Source organism: Misgurnus anguillicaudatus, chromosome 24 (assembly GCF_027580225.2).
Source record: "Misgurnus anguillicaudatus chromosome 24, ASM2758022v2, whole genome shotgun sequence".
NCBI lineage: Eukaryota > Metazoa > Chordata > Actinopteri > Cypriniformes > Cobitidae > Misgurnus > Misgurnus anguillicaudatus.
Genome location: NC_073360.2, coordinates 31,311,393 through 31,332,868, shown reverse-complemented (window position 1 = coordinate 31,332,868; position 21,476 = coordinate 31,311,393). Strand labels below are relative to the sequence as shown.

Sequence of the window (21,476 nt, the reverse complement as noted above, 5' to 3'; positions counted from 1 at the left end):
AAAGTTCTTGTACCTGGGTCACGTCATAATGCCAGGTGTTGGAAAAAACCTCCACAGATAGATTGAACTGATCCGGAAGATGAAATTCCCACGAACTGTGTAACAGCTCCAAAGTTTTCTGGGGTTAATAAACTGTTGTCACTCATGGAAACCTGGGTGTGCTGCCCATGACAGACATTTGCGGAGCATGACTGATCAGAAGGCATCGCCTGCATTACTGATATGCTGGACTGATGAAGCAGAGACTCATTTCATGGCACTGAAACACACCATTAATATGGCCCCAGCTCTGGGCCATCCGAACTATGCAAAGACCTTTCACCTGCATGCACGAGAGGCGAAGGGTGTGGCTCTGGGTATCCTTTGGCAACAACAAGGTTGCACTTATAGGCACTTATAGGCCAGTGGCATATTTGTTTAGAAAAATAGATAATGTAGCTACCAACCCAGTCTCACCCCATGGCGTCAATATTTGACGACACTTGACCATGCGTCAATATGTTGACGCGGAGGGTATACCTTTCGCGTCATTTTTTGACAAACTGGGGACTTCAATACTATTAAGTCCGTTGCATTCTCTTTCCTATTTTCTTACCATTTTCTACCATTTTCGCGTCGGTTTAGGGTTAGATTTACATAATGACATCCCTACCCAAACCTTTCCCTAACCCCAATGCCAGGCGACAACTGTTTAATTTCGCGTACCTGGTAGTATTGAGGTCCCCAGTTCGTCAAAAAATGACGCGAAAGGTATACCCTCCGCGTCAACATATTGACGCATGGTCAAGTGTCGTCAAATATTGACGCCATGGGTGTGAGACCGTGTTATAGCTACAGATATGCCTGAAATGTCTTTATGCAGTGGCTGCTGCTGCTCTGTTTGTACAGATGACTGAGAGAACGGTGCTGTCACAGTCAATGACTCTACACATCACATCAAGGGTTTTTGTTTTTTTTCTCCTAGGGGGTTTTTTACCCCGGGGAGGTAGCCTGCTTGGGCTTAACTTAGCTTCTTCTTCTCGACGTTACATTAGTAATATGCTCGCTCATAATGTCGCGTCATAGCCGCAGCAAATTTGACTGCTTATGCTATTGTGTATTATGTTATGCTATCTGTCGTTTTTCTGTGCTTTACTGCTTTTATTAATGTAAAGCTGCTTTGAAACAATTGAGTATTGTGAAAAGCGCTATATAAATAAAATTGAATTGAATTGAATCAAGTAGGTGAATTTTTATATAATATACAAACACAACACATGACGGCACAGAGGCAACCTGGGTATGAGGCTACACTGTTGGCAATCTAAAATGTAACGATCCAGCCCACTTCTACCATTAATTACACTTTGCTGGGAGTTTTGGGACTGGTAGACATGACTGAGCACGATCTAAAACATGATTGCATTGTTGAATTGACCACTTCCTGTTTCTCTAGGGCCGATTTAATGGACTCGCCCCTAGATGGGGGGGTCAGATCTTTTTTGGATGGCTCATATGCAAAGCTATCGGACGGTGTCTACCTGTGTGGTTATGCTGTGGTGTCGGATACTGGTGAGGTTATTGAAGCCTTTGCTCTAAATTACAACTCAGCACAAGCTGCAGAATTGGTAACTCCAATACAAGCTTGTGAGCTAATGAAAGAAAAAAAAGAGCCACAATCTACACGACTCTAAATATGTGCACTCTAATTCTGTAAAAACATGGGAAGCCCGAGATTTTGAGACAACAGATGGTAAGCTTATAGCTCATTCATATTTGGTAGGACGGTTGACAAAAGCAGTACAGCTACTGTCTGAAATGGCAATAGTGAAAGTAAAAGTTCAAGGATCAGAAAATTATGACCAGGGTTAGGGAAACAAGAAGAGCAGATGAGGCTGCCAAAGAAGCAGCTCAAGCTCAAATTAAATGACTATTTGAGTATGATGTCAAAACAGACCTTGCTATGGCTGTGCAAGTGATTAACATGATCAGATTGATTTCATACGCATACTGCCGATTGGAAATTATGAAATATCTTTTTTATCATAAAGAGGATGCGCAAACTGTAGTAAAAATTTTGACAAAAGGAAATTCTTCCTCGTTTTGGCATAACGAAAACAATTGAATCCGACAACGAGACACCTTTTGTGTCTAGAGTAATGTAGCTCTTAGCTAAAGCGCTGTCTATTGATTGGCATTTTAATATCCCGTATCACCCACAATTAACAGCTGTCATAGAGAAAACGGACGCGAAAATGGGTATGAGAGCCAAAATACCTCGGCCCAGACACGGTGATGGCTGTAACAAAGATGGGAGTTCTGATTGACAACCAGCTACAGTGGATTCATGCCTCAAGGTTGCCACGGATCAGGACACCAGAGACGAACCAAATCAACGACTGCTAGTCACGGAGATCAACAGAGGACAACGGAGAACAACGAGTGAGAGATCTTGATGGAAGCTCCACTGCCAGAAGAATTCGAAACATGTGACCAAAGCTTTCATCATCTTCAGCGAGCACATTGTGGAAACAGAGCAAAGAGTATTGGAAGACAACGAACGCATCACACAATCGACCCTGCAAAAGCGATTCATAGATCATATGCTGTGGTATATGTATATTTTGAATGATGGTGATCTGAAAGTTTATAGAAAAAATAATAATAATAAAGGTATTGGTTTCTTAAAAAAAAGGGTTATTTAGGAAATTGCTATTTGTAACAATTTGATTTCTGCAATTAGGAAAAGTAATTTCTTAAAGTATATGAAAACAGTGCTTTTAAGATGTGTACCCACAACCCTGTTATATGCCGTGAGAAATTGAGGGTAACATTAACTGTGTAGAACAACAAACACAAGGGAATTTATTTTTCTTTTGAAAACTCAACAACAAGAAAGCCCCCGGCATATGTGCAATAACTGCAGAGATGCTAAAGTCAGGCGGTGAAAGCATTGTCAAGTGGCTTACCCACATATTTAATGAGGTGTGGGAAACAGAGAGGCTTCCCAGCGACTGGACCAGAGGAGTCATCTTGCCCTTCTGGAAACGTAAGGGAGACAGGCTAGTCTGCGGCAACCACAGAGGCATTACCCTTCTCTCCATCCCCGGCAAGCTCTTTACCAGGATCTTGCTTACTCGTGCTCTACCAGCCATTAGAAGCAGCCGCCGTCTCCAACAGGCCGGCTTCATGCCAAACCGCTCTACAGTAGACCAAATCTCTGCAGTTCGCTTGCTGATAGAGAAGACCTATGAATTCCGTAAAGGTCGCCATCTTTACAATCGTGTTCATAGATCTAAAGGCTGCCTTTGATACCGTCTGCCACACTTCACTCTGGAGTATCCTACAGGCTCTCGGAGTACCACCCAAGATCATTTCCCTGTTCAAGCTGCTTTATACCAACGCCCAGAGCTGTGTTCGCATCAACGGCAGAGACTTAGACTGGTTTCCCATCTCCAGTGGCGTTCGCCAGGGCTGCGTGGCCGCACCTGATCTCTTCAACTGCATCATTGACCATCTGATGTCCAGGGTCTGTGAGCGGGTTCTCGGAGTGTCCTTCGGCAATTACCACCTGACTGACCTGGAGTACGCTGATGACACCATCCTGCTCAGCACGTCTTACAGCCAGCTGAGAGATGCTCTGGGCATATACAGAGAAGAGGCGGAGAAGCTCGGCCTCCAGGTGAGCTGGACAAAAACCAAGTTCATGTATGTCGGTGACAGACTACATCCACCTTCCTTGCAGCTTGGCAATGACATCGTGGAGCATGTAAAGAACTTTGCATATCTGGGATCCATAGTGACAGACAACGGGGACCTAAAACCAGAGATAACCCGCAGAAGAGCCCTAGCTGCGTCAGCTCTGCAGTCTCTCTGGAAACCACTCTGGTGGCACCAGACTATCTCACGCAAGACGAAGCTCCGAATTTACAACTCAGCTGTACTCTCCATTCTGCTTTATGGCTCTGAGACTTGGCCCTTAAACAAGACACTGGCTGCAAGAATAGATGGCTTTGATAGCAGGGCTCTCAGAACCATCGAGAACATCAGGTGGCCCCAGCGGGTTTCCAATCAAATTCTTAGAGCCCGCACATGCCAGCCCAGAGCATCCTCCCTGGCGGCAAAACGTCGTACCCGCTGGCTCGGCCATGTCCTCCGTCTCCCTTCTGACCATCCTACGAGAGCTATTCTCCAGTTTGATCCAAGGGCTGCAGGCTGGAGACGACCACGAGGTAAACCTCGCACCCGATGGCTTGACGTCCTTGCAGGCGACCTACAACAACATGGAGTTGCTATAGGGGATGCAGAGCAGCTGGCACAAGATCGTCAGCACTGGCAACAACTGGTCCATCTGGTCGGCTCAACGCACAGGGATGGGACACCTCCCTACCCATCGCAGGAGCCAAATTGATTGATGATTGATTGATATGAATGGGATCTGAAACCAATTGGAGAATATCGAAATCTATGCATATTTTTCCTGCTTACATGTTTTTGGGTCATATTCGTGGGATTAAAGTAAAGCTGCTTTGAAACAATTAAACAAAAGCGCTATATAAATAAAATGTAATTGAATATCCGATTGGTGCCACATGAGGGGAAAAATCAGAATTGAGTCACTTCAAACATGCAATGTAAATGCGGCATTAGTTTCACCACATACCACATATCTTCTGGTGGTATTAAGGAGAAGAACAAGCTTTTAATTTTAGTTTCTTCAGTTCTATAGATGTACATTTGTAATTTGAAGATTAAACACTTCCCTATCAAACAGTCAGTTCCAATCGAAACTATTGCCATTGATTGAGTCAATGTCGGGCTGGTCAGGGTATTCAAACAAAGCAATGCATTCATGAGGAAGAAGTGGAGAATCAATCTACACTGTAAAAATACTTTGCTGCCTTAAAATTTTTGGTTGAATCAACTTGGATTTACAAGTCATTTCAATTAACTATTATTTATCTTGATTAGATATGAGTTGTTATAACTACAGGTGAGTTGTTATAACAAATAAAATTAAGTTCCCTTTTCTCAACTATATTTTATAAGTTGTGACAACTCATCTCTGTTGACATGACTTGTAAATCCGAGTTGATCCAACAAAAAACTTCAAGGCAGCAAAGCATTTTCTACAGTGTATACTTTATTTAGGTTATAGTTAACTCAGTATTATTGACCTAATCACGTAATGTTTTTGTTGTTTTATAAACATTGTGTTACAATGTTAGTCCAAATGTTATTTTTATTATTGTCAAAAGCCTGTGTCTGTTTAAAATCTTTTATTTGACTTTTCTGAATACAAAGGCCAGATTAACTCCAGTTTGCCACTTATTATACTAAAATAAAGATGTATGTAAGTCCACATGAAGTCCGCCATTTGGGACAGGACCAGAGTGCACCCACACAAACTACTTAGATTGTAATGTTCTGACAGTAAAGCATTCCCTACTTCATCTAATTCAGATTACATCTGTTCAAGCATCTCTGACCCGGTGCCTAAAACCGGGTTCACACCGTATACAATTTTTTACAGTCTCAGAATTAAGGTGGCCATTGTGAAACATTTGTGACTTGTGATTTTTATGATCGAAAAAATCTCATGTAGAGTCGTATAAATAGCACAAAGTGTAAAAATCGTGCAATACATTCGCCAAATTCCACTTTGGTGTGCATATGATATGCCAGTCCTTCCCATTCACTTAAACGGTGCATCTTTTTTTGTCGTTTTATTTATTGGTTTCTCATTTGTTTTCTGTTTTTTAAACTATATTCGCTTGGGTTTAGGGTTAGATTTTAGATTTGCTTAATGAGGTTATTTAATATACAGGTTTCTCTATGTTTTTGTCTATATTTAAGCCATGGTCGCTTGGAGTTGGGGTTAGAGTTGGGGTTTGGGTTAGGATGTCATTTTTATATAACAAAAAGTTGTTCTAACCCTAAACCCAAGCGAAAATGGTAAAAAATAGCAAAAAATTGAGAAACCAATAAATAAAACAACAAAAAAAGATGCACCATTTAAGTGAATGGGAAGGAATGGCGTATCATATGCACGCCAAAGTGGAATCTGGCGTATGTATTGCACGATTTTTACACTTCGTGCTATTTATACGCAACTCCGTGAAACTGAGTTCCCTAAACGGAGATCGTCTTTATACAGTGAGAGAGATTCAAAGACAGTGTCTTTGTTTTATGGCAGTGTGAGAAATTCTGCATGATCCTACAACAAAAATAATATGTTTACAGGTACAAAAAGTGATTTTGGTCTATATAGCTAATTTTCCTCTTCATGAAAAGTGTGAGTTTTTTTTGTAACTTACTCCTTTAAATTATATTAAGCCTTAAAGATATGAATAATTAAGGGGGTCGCTGCTTAAAGGCGGAGTGCACAATATTTTAAAAACGCTTTGGAAAAGGGAGTCGGGCCGACTACCAAAACACACTTGTAGCCATTCAGCAGTAAGGGGCGTGTCTACTAACTGACATCATTGCCGGGATTGCGTATGTGTGGGGCAGGTTTATCAAAAGAAGATCCAGATTCTATTGGGGTAGAGGTGTGGTTATTTAGGTGATTTCAAATGTCAACACTGGCTTTCAAACATTGTGCACTCCGCCTTTAAGTAATATGTGGCTTGCCGCTGCTGTCCGCTCAGCTCGACCTTCCGCCTATTTGGGCATTTTCTGTTATCCTAGAGAGAAATGGCTCCGCCCACTTTTGGCTTCAAAATGCTCTTCAGAAATGTACACTTGACATCACGGATACTACGTCTAATTTTTATACAGTCTATGGTTACAACATAACACACATTCGAGTGCAGAATAAAAGTTTATGCAGACAGGGACTACATGGGCGGTCACACTACACGTTTTGTTTTCCGATGACCGGAAACACACAATCAATATTTTATATTTCACTAAATCCCAAAGTTCAAGTCTGGTAAACTCTGACCTGCGAATGCGAGACATGTGACAATTATAAAACCGGTCACAGTGTGACCTTTCTATCTACTGAAAAACAAAAGTGAACGCAGCACTCTCTGCCCATATTCACAGTAACGTCCAAAAAATATATGCGCATGCTCAAAGACTAATACAACATATAACGCAAATACAAGTGATGACTGTTGCCTGGAAAATGCTGTGATTCCTAAGAAACACAAACATCCGAATACAACTCATCTTTGAAAAAAAATTATTGTGATGTCAGCACAACTAATCAGCGTCTGTGCCTTTAACGCTGCACAATTCAAATCGTGCCAAACAGACAGTAGACGGGATACACAAATAGTTTTGTTTGGCTATAAAGACTTTAAACTGGACCATGCCAATGAAAAAAGATTCCGTCAGCTCCGCAGGTTGGTGTGGCTGTGCTGGCAGCAGGAGCTGTGGCTGTGGTGCAAAGACAGGGTTTTTTTGCAGCTAGCTGGGGAGTCAACGCGAACCCAGGAGAAGACGGAGAACAGGAAGCTCCCTTCTTCTTTCTAGGTCGCGGGGCAGAGAGTGCAGAAGGGAGAAGAGACACTGTGACATGCAAGACAAACTCAGAGGAGGACCCTCCGGACGCCTACTCCCAGGAGATCCTCCTCTCTCGCTTTCCTAGGAAAATGACTGGCGGGGAGGAGCTCTCTGGAGTCGAAGAGGTGAGAATAGATTCACCCAGAGTCATAAATCCCATAACTCACCCCTACGGGATGGGCGAAAGTGGGATGGGATGAGTGGCTCTAGCTTGTCCCTTCCTCGAACCCCAGCAGATGTGAGAGAAGAGACAGCTCTCGTGGAATTGACCCCGGGTCCGTACAAGAGAGTTAATACCACGTAGGACCGGTTCACAACAAAGGCGGAAGCCGCGGCCTCCCTTGCCACGGTTCATCCTGTCTGCTGGGTTCTATTCTGACGGGTCCGTTCGGTCAGGGATTTAGCAGGAGATGAACCAAGCGCAGACGATCATGAACAATACAGGACTTTATTATGACAAAAAGAGAAAACAAAAACCCACGAGGGGGCAAAACAAAACAGGAAATACACAGACCTATAAACTAAAGACAAAATAAACAATAAATAAACACAAGACTAGACTAGACTACACTTCACAGACAAACAAATAACACTAAACTTAAACTTGGCTAAATACACACACGACTAGTACTCACAGGTAACCGGACAAAACAGACCCGTACAAGACACCAAACACAAGTGCTGAGTCGCAATTCGCCTACTTATACTACGACCTAAAAGTATGTACTTTTTTGTGAGTAAAAAGTACATGACTCGAGGGGAGGAGTCGAGTCAGCAAAAAAATAGAGTACTGGCACCTCTTTTGGGCCACTTAAAGCACTGACTGTGACTTGAAACTTATCAGGACTTGACTTGACTTGCTTAGGGTGAACCCATGACTTGACTTGACTTGCTTGATTTATCTGAACTGTGACTTGAGACTTGATTGTTAAGACTTGAGACTTGCTTGGACTTGCTCATGTGTGACTTGTCCCCACCTCTGGGACATACTTATTTTAATTTCAAATACTACAGTATAGTAGTGAATCCCTATGCTGAACAGTAGGTGTCCTCATCGTTCAGTCTACATACATGTCGTGTATTAAATCTATATGGTGTCATGATCTTATAAAATGGCATATATTGAACAGTATGTAACATGAGGAAAGTCTTATGAATATATAACTTAGCCTTGACATAGTATCAGCTTTTCCCCATCCTGTTATTTTTACATCATGCTGAGACTTTCCTTAGAAAGTGTGCTAAATTTATCAACCTTCTACACCCTCCCATACTCCCTGGCAAACAAGGCAGTAACGGATGTGTATGTTACCTCTCAATGGTAATGTCACACTCCATAAACAACATTTATTTTTGATAAACAATGTTTTGGTGTCTTTATTTGATCAGACATGGGAAACTTTTACTTGGCAGATGATATTCAAATGTCTTTCTACAGAAGTTTTACATCATCACCCCACACTCCACCCCTATTCTCCCTTATAAAGGGAAATTGCAGAGATGATGTTGTGGGCATTGACATCTACCACATATACCTGCAGACACACAGTAGAAAATAAAGACAAAGAAAATGGGTAAGAATTTACATCTATGCTGTTATGTTATGTTTGCCAATGTATCAAATGAACTTATGTTTTAAAGATACCCAGAGTGAAAGTAACTTGTTTTACATTTTAACTGTAACTTAGCAAAATTGTGATAAGAACTTTGTTGTTTATGTGAAGATGTATGACATTAGTTTTGTTAAAGGCGAACTTTGTATTATTTCCTCCACAATTATCTTGACGTTTGTCTTTGCTTTAAAAAAGATAATGACCACTTGAGTTGAAAGTGATCTTATCTGTCTGTGCTTTTGTCTCTAGTGTTGACTGCAATTTTAAGGTAAAATTAAAGTCATGCACTCATGGCCATCTTATTGATTTTGATCACAATGTGTGCAATGCAATTTAGATACAATATAAAATTGTGAAAAGCGATCAAGAAAAATGCAAGCTTTAAATCTGTACTTACAAATGAAGTTGCATTGTTGAAATATTTCAGTGTTGATGCATTTCCAAAAAATGCAAAATTATCTACAAACAGTATCAAGCTTTACAATGGAAAAAAATCAACAGGAAACGTCTGTTTAAACCAATGCTTTGTCTGGCGTGTGAAACCACTTACTTAAACTGTCTTTTTTATCTAAATCAACCACAAGTTACATCCATTTTTCTAACTGATTATTTAAGTAACAAAGAGACAATTAAATATTTTGCATGATATTGAGTTGGATTCAGTATCAGAATGAACTAAATACAGTTTCAAAATTGTGCCTGTAATCCATGCAATATTATCAATGCAACGTATTTATACGTTGGGGATGTGGTTTGGTGTATGTTGATTGATAAAGAAGATTGACAATTCGTATGATCTATCTAGGTGTAAGGTCTTGACTCTCTGGGTTCTATCATACACCTGGTACAATAAAGTGCAATGCGCAATGCAAGTTGCTAGTTATCATTATCATTTTCACACTATTCTTGAGTCTCTTGGACATAAATAAGGACCGATTATGAGACGTTAGAATGCGTAAAGAGCTACTTCACAAGTAATTAAGCTAAATGTTTCGCTTTAAACAAATGCAATTATTGCATTTATTTTTGAATGTTTTTTATGCTCCCCCACGGACTTATTGTATATGATGACTTTGTACCTATGGACATGAGAACTTTTTTTAAGTAATGCCTTTCTATTTGTAGCATCAAGCGTATTTTACAGTATTAAACACATATTTATAACAATATTATCAGGCTCCAGAAACATTTAAAAAAGAACACAAAAATGGCCTCTCAGCTACCGTAGTTGCAACTCTTCCATCATCACAACAGGGTGTTCAACACATCACCGTTTCTGTTTAATAAACATTGTGCAATGTTATGTCGGGGTTGAACAGGAAACATGGGAAAATGGCGCTGTCCGAGTGCTGAAATGTTTCGGCCCTACGTTTGTAAATTCTTTATCTCCTGTTTGTTACAAATAGCAAAAAAAGTCTTTTTAGAGTACAAACCTTTTCTTGCATATCTGTAAATTATTTTTTGAGATTACCCTGATCATGTAGGCTATACATTCATTTAGCAATTAAAATTTTTCTTCCATGATTGAAAGAAGATGACTTCTTTTAATACAAAAATCAAATTTTCAATACAAATGAAAACAACACAATTTTTTAACATTAATCTTGAACTGGGGGTCTTCTTTCTCTATTTCGTTTACAAATCCCTCCATCTAAATAGGGAATTGGCATGGTGCCAGCGCAACTAGCTTTTAAATGGGATGAGAGATGAGACTCTCATTGGTTTATTGCACATTAAGCAAAAAAACAAAAAAACATTACGAGAATAGGAAAACCCCTTTAGGCTATGCGCTTTGCACACAAACCATTTTCCCCATCGTTAAATTAGCAAAAGTAGATTCGGACACACCCTTAGACTGTGCGCTTTAGAAAATGAGCTTAACATTAAAACGGGCCTCTCTCTCTCTCTCTCTTAACCCAATTCGAAAGCCAATTACATAATTATAAACTGAATGGAAACACCTGTTTTGTTTTTTATTTATTTATTTAACAGGGACCATGCATACCAAAAGTGTTATGCCAGAGTTGGCAATAAAGCTGCACCTGCAGTCCCTCTGAAGAATGTTGTTCACAGCGTGTATAAAACTGTATGTGTTGACTGTTGCTTTTGATGTCTAATGAAAGCCTTGGTGATGTCCGAAACGTCACTGATTTTAAACTAATATAAGTAAAATATTTTCATTTTGTAAAATTTATTTTATAAAAGACTTTCACAAAGGGTGTGACATTTTGCAGGCTCTTTATCACACAATCAAATAAACTAATAAGTCACCCTTTATACCTCCAGGTGATCACCTAAAGATCAAATGACATACTACACCACAATTAAACAATAAACAAAAAGAAAAAAATCCAGGGAAGAAAAACAAACTTAATGAAACCACACAAAGAGCAAAAGTTTAATTCAAAAGAGACCCTTTTACAGCTCACGCGATCAAATAGCCTGCGCGCGCATTTAGGCAACAGAAGTGGTGTTATTCCCCATTGGTCCTAACGTGTTAGCAACTCAGAAAGTTTATTAAAACGGTTTCCCAGCATCAAAATGTTTGGTTGTTGCGTTTGGTTGTACTAATATAATATGCGAATATACGTATATATGTATCTGGCCACTTTATTTTTGCCCATCTGCTAACGCCTTCTATCCACTCCACTAGTACACAGATCTGGTAGCTGTGTTGAAAAAGTTGATAAAGTCAACTTTTAAAAATAACTTTCTATATCTGTGTTGCTTCACTGCTGATTCTTGCCATACTTCCATTGCCTAAATGCGCACGCATACGCTGCCACGTCATCATTGTGTACAAAGGGTCTATATGAAGAGTTTGGTTCCAAAACGCAATAAACGCCATTTTTGAAAAAAATGAGTTACTGCCAAAATCAGTATTATATCAGGTCAGTAGTTAAAAGTAAATAATTAATTTTACGCAAAATCCAATACCCGCCCTGATATTCTGTCATCTTTTCTCCCTTTTTTCCCAAAATGCGACAAACGCCACTGCTCCTTTTTTACAGAATGCAATAAATCCATTTCTGATATTACAGCGGACCATTCACGCAATGTAAACAAACATGGCGGCGCGCTGAGTACACGGAGTCCTAGTTTTCCTCATCTACTTTGTACTTCGTGATCAACAAACAAAACAAAATAATACTTTAATAGCATTGCCAAACCTGTGATGGTTTTCTGTGACGGGAAAGAAACGTAAGCCATCAACAGCTAATAATTTCCGCGAGAGGCACTCGGTTGCTTGTTCTCCAGACAGCATCAAGCTTCTCATGCTAAAACATTGTGTTCTTAATATAACAAAGTAAGTGTTTTGGTTAATGCCATTAATGTTTATTTTTTAATCATTGTATACCACTAGTCAACTAAATAAATATAAAATGGTAAAGATGAATGCACATTTATACATTGATTTAATAGATTTATAGCATTTTGAAATAAAAAACTGTCATGGATTTATTGCATTTTGTGGAAAAAAGAATTCGTTTTTATAATAAATCTTTGAAAATCAAGTTATGGATTTGAATTTTTTATGTTTTTATAACCTAAAGATGCTATGTGAAAGTTTGTAACAGAAAATAGTGGTTTTCATCTCATCACATACTTGGTCTTGAAAACACGTTTTTACCGAAATTTGTCAAAATGGATTTATTGCGTTTTGGAACCAAACTCTTCATATAGAAAAGTTCCTAGTCAATCTTAAAAAATAGTTTCTAAACAGATTATAGATGTTAGAAATGTATTGCTGAAACATGCCAAAAAGACTGTAAACTATGTAGTACTGAATTAAAGAGTTAGATCTTTAAACAGTTTTTCATCATTTCTGAGTTCAGGATTTTTTAGGCGGCCCAAAAATGGTGAATTAATGACACACTTGAGACAGTGCATAGCCCCGCCCCTAACACAATCACGAGCATCTATTCAGGGGCAGGTTCAAGTTCAAAACGGTGCGCAACGTTTAACAACGGTTTCCGGAGTGAACTACATGGCTGTGTCCGAAAACTAAGGCAGCTAACTTGTTGCCTCGCTGCCTCATAGGCAATGACTTTGCAGGCAAAAGGCAGCTCAGAGAAATGCAATTCGGACAGCATTTTAGGGTTTTCGGACACAGCCCATGTTTCCTGGGCCGCGTTCAGCCCCGACAAACCATTGCACAATGTTTATTAAACAGAAACGGTAATGTGTTGAACACCCTGTTGTGATGACGCAAGAGTTGCAACTACGGTAGTTGAGAGGCCATTTTTGTGTTCTTTTTTAAATGTTTCTGTAGCCTGATGATATCGTTATAAATATGTGTTTAATACCTTAAAATACGCTCGATGCTACAGTCCCTGTCCTTGCCGTCCAGGATGAAAGAAAACATTCCAACTTGAACCCATTGTGCCAGCTGTCTCTTTAGTACCGTGTGGTTTATTTACGTGTTGCTGCTGATTGGACTGCAATTCTGACACACCCACAAAACAAGAGAAAACGTATCTCAAACCCTGGCACTGTCCCAAATGGCACACTCCACTCGAGCGTCACACCATAAATACGACCAGAAGTTGCCTGTCAGTGTGAACCCCTCCCTTCCATTGTCTGATTACTCTTTCACAAGGACTTCTGGGTTGGTAAAGTTTGCGAAGCCTGCTGCAGTGCAGGCTTCACCGAAGACTGCATCAGGGGACAAAGGGGCACTGATAAGCACACTTCGAAGTATAAAAATGGCAGATGGGACACCCTACGAACTTGTAGACTAAGCGAGCACACGCAATTTAAGACCACAAGACCGAAAGTCCACATGAAGTGCGCCATTTGGGACAGGGCCCCTGTTGCACATCGATGCACACCGTTTCCAGGAAAAATGTCTTTCAACCCAGAAACCGTAGCAAAACGTTGCACACTGTTTCAACCCATTCTCACTTCCCAAGGCTTCAAAATCTGAAGCATGTTCAAACGCCTTCATCATCAGTTTGAAGACGCAAAGGGTGCCCCTATGCATCACTATATCGACGAAATGGGAACTCCGTTGCTTTCATGCTAATCCCTCAGCGTCGGATATAGACGAAAGGGAATCCCGGAAGGTGATGTTCTCACGTTATGCGACGATCGGCAGGATCATGCCGCTTCTGGACGGTAACTACTCAATTTTTTTCAAATTTTTAAACCATTGTCGCTTGGGGTTGGGGTTAGACTTGGGGTTTGGATGTCAGTTTGTTTATACATTTTGTCTTCTGATTTTTAAGCCACTGTTGCTTGGGGTTAGGGTTAGAGTTTTGGTTTGGATTAGGATGTCTGTATTGGTTTATACTTTTTGTCTTCTGATTTTTAAACCATTGTCGCTTGGGGTTAGGGTTAGAGTTGGGTTTGGGTTAGGATGTATTTTTATGTAACAGAAAGTCGTTCTAACCCCAACCCCAAGCGACAATGGTAAAAAATTTGGAACAAAAATTTACCGTCCAGAAGCGGCATGATCCTGCCGATCTTCGCATAACGTGACGGCATCACCTTCCAGTATTCCCTTTGTCTATATCCGACGCTGAGGGATTAGCATGAAAGCAACGGAGTTCCAATTTCGTCGATATAGTGACGCATAGGGGCACCCTTCGTGTCTTCATACTGACGCTGAAGGCGTTTGAACATGCTTCAGATTTTGACGCCTTGGGGAGTGAGAATGGGTTGACTGTTTTGTACTTGAACGAGCATTTTACTTAAAGAGCACCTATTTCATTGCTAAAAATGAAATTACATACACAGAATGTAATTTTGTGTATTTGGTATAATGCATATGTGTTCGCGTGCATGGTTTATGCTTAAAAAAACACATTATTTTCCACTTACCATACATTTTTGTTCACAAGTTCTGCGTCCCTGATTGGCCAGCTAATCTGTACGTTGTGATTGGCCTGAGTACATCTGACGTCGCTGGAAATGTGATGCTCCTTACCATGTTTGAAAGATTCGCTCACAATGCAATGCTAACAGGAGTTAACTCACAGGCTGTGAGTCAAATCACCAAATCACCAACACATCACCAATCCCAGGAAGTAAACTGTTGCCTACAATCCGTGTGTTTGTTGTAGTCCAAGAAAAGAGATTTACTTTGGAGACGATAACTCGCGTCACCATTTATTTTAGGATTTGTACCTTTTGCATATCATTAACATGTACTAATACACACTTACACACCAAAGAAAATGTAAAATCGTGAATCGGACAATAGGTGCACTTTAATATCAACCCCGCGATGTGGACATTTAAATAACTCAATGGCAATAGAGTGAAACTGAATGCTGCGTACCAGATTTTGGGGGTCTTGATGTCTAATGGCACAAGGTGTTCAGAGATGCAAGATTTTAGATGTCTACTAGTCTTACCTACATAACACAAAGCAGAAGGGGAACGCAACATTTCGGACACAGCCCTGGAAAGGGTTTAATTGCTGATGAAGAGCCTGCATGATGCTATGTCAGATGTGAACGGAGGTTTTACTTTTGGAACTTTGTTGTGCCGGTTTTGCAAAAAATATCTCAATGTACAGTAAAGTTTTGTTCTCAGAAGCACTATGATCATTTAAATGGTGAACTATAAACTACAGTATGAAAGGACTTTAGCAATATATAAAAACAAAAATATTAACACTTTAAATTGGAAATAATGAGGCATGATTTCCCATGGTGTAAGATGAGGTAACTCCTACCAAATTTCACATCTCAATAACCATATTGATTCTTAATCTTTTCTGTATTGAAACTAGCTTACATGAGCCCTAGAAAAAACATCTGGCAGACCTTTTTATCCAAAATGACACTGCATCTAATGTTTATTAGAATGCTAAGCATGCCAAGTTATTTAAGCATTTTCTGGAAATACCACAAATATTTTAATTGATTTTTTTCACTTATTTAAATAGTTTTTTAATATATACAATTTTTACATGAAGTACAGTTAAAGGAATAGTCTACCCTTTTGCCATATTAAACTATCCCATTACCCCAACCTAGACGAATCAATACATATCTATCTTTTTTCAATGCGTTCACTGTACAGCGCGTTGTGAATGTGTTAGCATTTAGCCTAGCCCCATTCATTCCTATGGTACCAAAAAAAAGTTTTATTTTGTGGCACTATACTTACTGGTATAACTCCTCATGTAACAGTCTTGAAATAGGGAAAACACGGAAGTGTTTGGTGGCTTCCCTGTTTGGTACCATAGGAATGAATGGGGCTAGGCTAAATGCTGAGTAAAGAGAGTGGCTAGCCGCACACTGATCCACTTGTGACAAAAAAGTCTACAAAAACATAGTTTTTTATTTATAAAGTGCAAAGTGCAAGTGAATATAAAAACAGACAATGCGAGCAAACGTTTCAGCTCTTGCTTTCCTCAGTGCTCCTATTTAGCTAGGCTAAATGCCAACACATTCACGACGCGCTGCACAGTGCACGCACCGAAAAAAGATAGATATGTATTAATTCATCTAAGTTTAGGTAATAACATAGTTTAATATGGCAAAAGGGTAGACTATTCCTTTAACCCTCAAACGCTCCTCGTTTTCTGTTTACACTTCTGGCCCTTGGGGTCTATATGACCCCAAAATTGAAAGCATAATTGTAAGAAAAATATACATTTTCAATAATACAAATAATATATCATTTTTTTTTGTTTACTTCTCATCTATACAATAAAACTGTGTTTTGAGAGATTTGAAGTAGTTTTGTACCTGTTTACCACTAAAATCCTCAACTACACAATTGGCTTTCCTGAAAAATATCAAATTTTTATGAAAATTCACATAAATTATTAACTAAATTTGATTTAAATTGTTTTTAGATATTAATATAGGTGTGGGGTGTTGAATTCAGGCATCGGTTTTTAGAAAAAAACATAAGAGGATTACAGTGTAGGAATTAAATCATTTAGACCGGCAGATTCCCATAGAGACCCATTCATTTTCCTGGATATGGACAACTGCTCAAATCATTACTTTTGTGATACATTTTGTAAATTTATGTTTATATAAACATTAGAAAGGATATTAAAAATAAATATTATGTCAAATAGTAATTTTTTATAGTTTTTGATGCATTTTGAAATGTCTGTTTTTACAAAATGCCATAGAAATTTGACTGTGTGTGTGTGTGTGTGTGTGTGTGTGTGTGTGTGTGTGTGTGTGTGTGTGTGTGTGTGTGTGTGTGTGCACGCATGTGTGTGCGCGCACGTGTGTGTGTGAGAGAGACAAAGAGAGGGAGAGAGAGCCAGCATGTGTGCTTGAGAGAATGTGTGTGAGAGGCAGAGAGCATGTGAGTGTGTCTGTGTTTGTGTGTGTGTGTTTGTGTGTGTGAGAGAGAGAGAGAGTGTACATGTGCGTGCATTAGGTTACACCCCTTTGTATCCTTTTTCTACATTTGTGACTGATTTTATTTGCCAAATTTGATAAAAATGCTCTCTGTGGTAGTCATGCGTGTGTGCGTTTGTCTGCGTGTGTTTGTGTGTGTTTGTGTGTGCGTGTGTGGGTTTGTATGTGTGTGTGTGGGTTTGTGTGTGTGTGTGTGTGTGTGCGCATGTGTGAGAGAGAGAGAGAGTGTGTGAGAGAGTGTGCATGGGAAGGAGAGAGAAAGAGCATGTGTGTGTGTGTGTGTGTGTGTGTGTGTGTGTGTGCATGTGTGTGTGTGTGTGTGTGTGTGTGTGTGTGTGTTTGTGTGTGTGTGTGTGTGCGTGCGTGCGTGTGAGCGTGTTTGTGAGTGTACACGTGTGAGCATTATGTCACACCCCTATTTTCTGCATTTGTGACTGATTTTATTTGCCAAATTCCACACAAATGCTCTCTGTGGCAGTCATCCCTGTGTGTGTTTGTGTGTGTGTGTATTTGTGTGTGTGTGTGTGTGCGCATGTGTGAGAGAGAGACAGAGTGTGTGAGAGAGTGTGCATGGGAAGGAGAGAGAAAGAGCATGTGTGTGTGTGTGTGTGTGTGTGTGCATGTGTGTGTGTGTGTGTGTGTGCGTGCGTGCGTGTGAGCGTGTTTGTGAGTGTACACGTGTGTGCATTATGTCACACCCCTATTTTCTGCATTTGTGACTGATTTTATTTGCCAAATTCCACACAAATGCTCTCTGTGGCAGTCATCCCTGTGTGTGTTTGTGTGTATTTGTGTGTGTTTGTGTGAGCATGTGTTTTTTGCATTGCATTTGTGCACAAGTACCAGGCCTTAATTTCTGTGTCAAAATTTTCAGATTTATGCTGGATTTATTGATATTTATTTTTTGACAAATGGAAAAAAAGTACATTTTTTTGCATTTCCCATTCACTTTCAATTGGGGTCATATTGACCCCAAGGGACAGATTGATAAAAAAAATTTTTACATACCTTTAGAACAACCGAATCAAGCCCAGTTTTTTTGTGCATGTAAAGATAGATTATTTAGGAAAAGTCACAAAGTTTTACATCTCTGAGATGAAGGGAACTTTTTTTGTTAACCAATGAAATGTCGTTTGGGGTCATATTGACCCCAAGGACCGATTGAGGGTTAAGGTTGTTTTCACATATCTTGGTGCGCACCCTGGTGCGGCCTCGGAGCGCACCAAAATACATTGTATCATTTTTCAGTTAGTGCGGTCCGTGTTCACATATATATATTTTTTACTTTACTCGAAATGCCGCACCATACACCATGTGACAACGGTCAGCGCTGTCATTGGTCTCTGACAGCTCTTACCGTCTCATGACCACCCCCACGTTTCCACGACAACCAGCCTGACAGAGAGAGCGCAGCTATCAAGATGTGGAGATAAACGATGCACGTCTTTGCGAAGTTTCTTTGCTTTAACGCAAAATTGCGTAGCTGTTCTATTAAAGCCTTTCTCACGGAGCCGTTTGCTAAAAGCCTGTAATGTCACTATTTGTGTGTGGAGGACAGCTACGCATTTATAAAATCATCAGCTCAAACGTAAAGGAGACAGCGAATCTCTATGCAACGGACCAGGATTGGCTTGATTGTTGTTAACCCACAATATAACACCCGGCTCACGTCACAACGGAAGCCCAGTGGCTCAAACATGTAGAGAACTTCCTGTATTTGGTTCGGCCCGAGGTCCGGCAGTGTTCACACCACAGGTGGGTTGCCCCAGAGTTCGGCAACAGCCGCTCCGAGACCACCTGTTTAGAGCGGTCTCGGAGCGGCCGTTTAGTGCGCACCCGAGTGCGGCTGTTGTGTTCACACTGACCCAAACGCACCGTACTCGGAGCGACACGTCATTTGGGCCGACCTAAACAGTGTATATGTGAAAACACCCTAAGTCAGTCATTTGAAACCACCATATGTATATTTTATTTGATTATAAGCATATTTGCTTTGATTATTAAAACAGGTTTGTTTTTTACTGTGCACTGTGCAAGTCATTTCTCTCTTTTCTCTTTGCAGTGGGCACAACTTTGAGACCTCAAAATCTGACAGAGAACACAACAAACATCAACACAGTGGCAAACCAAATCTTATCAAGCACCGATATTTTAAAGATATGCATATATCTTGTCATCTTGATCATGGGTGTCATTGGAAATGGACTTGTCATCTTTGTGACTGGCTACAAAATGAAGACGACAGTCAACTCTGTTTGGTTTCTGAATTTGGCGATTGCAGACTTCATTTTAGTTTTCTCTTTGATTATCAGCATAATTTTAATCTTCAACAAGTTGGTTTGGCCCTTCAGCGACTTAATGTGTAAATTCACCTCCTTCGTCATAGTACTAAATAAGTCTGCGAGCAGTTTTTTGCTGACAGTCATCAGTCTGGACCGATGTTTGTGCACATGGTTGATTGTGTGGGTTCAGAATAAACGAACTCTAAACAAAGCGAGAATCATCTGTATATCTGTGTGGATTTTATCCATCTGCTGCAGCATCCCTTTTGTCATGCAACGCTTTGTAAAGGAAAGTAATGGATTGAAACGCTGTGTCTACAACTCGACAAATCTTGATGTATTACTGTCTCTGTTCACATGCAGGTTTCTGGTTGTTTTTCTAATTCCCTTCTTGATCATTGCATCTTCATACATAGCTATTGGTGTGCGCGTGAAACGCCTTAAAAGAGGAAAGCAGCTTCAGCCTTACCGAGTAATTTTGTCTGTGATTCTGGCTTTCTTTGTATGCTGGTTTCCTTTCCATGTTCAACAACTGTGTCACGTAAGTGCAGTGAAGTATAACTGGAGTGACAGTGCTTATAAAGCAATTAATTCTGCAGGACCTTTTATTCAGTGCCTGGTTTTTCTAAACAGTTGTCTGAACCCCATTCTCTATGTGTTCATGTGTGATGAGTATAAGACAAAACTTAAAAAGTCTCTCCTGCTGGTGTTTGAGGCGGCCTTTACGGAGGAGCATCTGCGTTACTTGACATCACGTCGTTCTACTTCATGCTATTCAGAGTCACTGCAAGGTGAATTTGGCAAGCAGACAAATGACACAACCATCTCCACCTCTGGAAGTGGTCAGGGCAGAACAAGCTTTTAAATTCAGTCTGGTGATGATTGAAGATATAAACTTGTAAACCGGAGATGAAGGTTTCTCAAACATTCCTCCATTCGGTCCCACCCCAAACTGTTGCCACTGGCTGAGTCAAAGTCGGACTGTTCGAGGAATCCAAACAAACAGCAATGTATAGATGAGGAAATTACTTATTTCATGTTTTTCTAATTGCCTTGTTACACAAAACCTTTACATTATAACGCTGTTAGTGCAGATGCATCTTTTGTTGTATTAAAAATCATCATAATTGAGGAAACTGATTATTTTCTGTTTACAACATTTTGTGATTTTTTTAAACACAAAGAGCTGTTTTATATTAAATTAAGTCTTTGCCTTATTGTAACCTTTGCTATCACCACTGTAAAAATAGACAATCAGAATGTACAACATAACCATTACACAACAGATATATTTACCTTATGTATAATATTCCAAGTTTTGATATTCCCAGATAACAACCACCCAATAATATCTGGGAATTATCCACATCTGGTACTGTGAGTAATCTTGACAGCTGCAGTTTAATTCTTACAAATAGATCCAATATAAGTAAGCATAACATCATATTTTATTTACAACTTAATAAACCAAATGCATGCTTGTCTTGCTTAAACTTAAACACATTGAATACATTTGCTTAAAGTTGGAAAGTGTTTGTTCTCACGGAGGATTTGCATGTCATACAAATAAGTAAATAGACCATTTTGTGAGCTGTAAATAACACTGGTGGTGTTTGTTATTCTTTCTTTCTTTTTAATTTAACATACAGAAAATATCATAAAGGTGATTATTTATCATACACAAAAAGTCGTAAAGGTGTTTATTTAACACACAGAAATAGCCGTAAAGGTGTTCGTTTAACCTACACAAA

General features: G+C 39.7%; 1 protein-coding gene across 1 annotated transcript; it reads left to right on the top strand.

Annotated features, from left to right (window-relative positions):
* The first annotated feature begins 8,762 nt into the window (after positions 1–8,762).
* LOC129438384 (C3a anaphylatoxin chemotactic receptor) lies at positions 8,763–21,323 on the top strand. The gene is made up of 2 exons (XM_055197132.2): positions 8,763–9,065; positions 19,506–21,323. The coding sequence occupies exons 1-2, from the start codon at positions 9,062–9,064 to the stop codon at positions 20,588–20,590; spliced, it is 1,089 nt and encodes a 362-aa protein (XP_055053107.2). The 5' UTR covers positions 8,763–9,061; the 3' UTR covers positions 20,591–21,323.
* Positions 21,324–21,476: the final 153 nt, after the last annotated feature.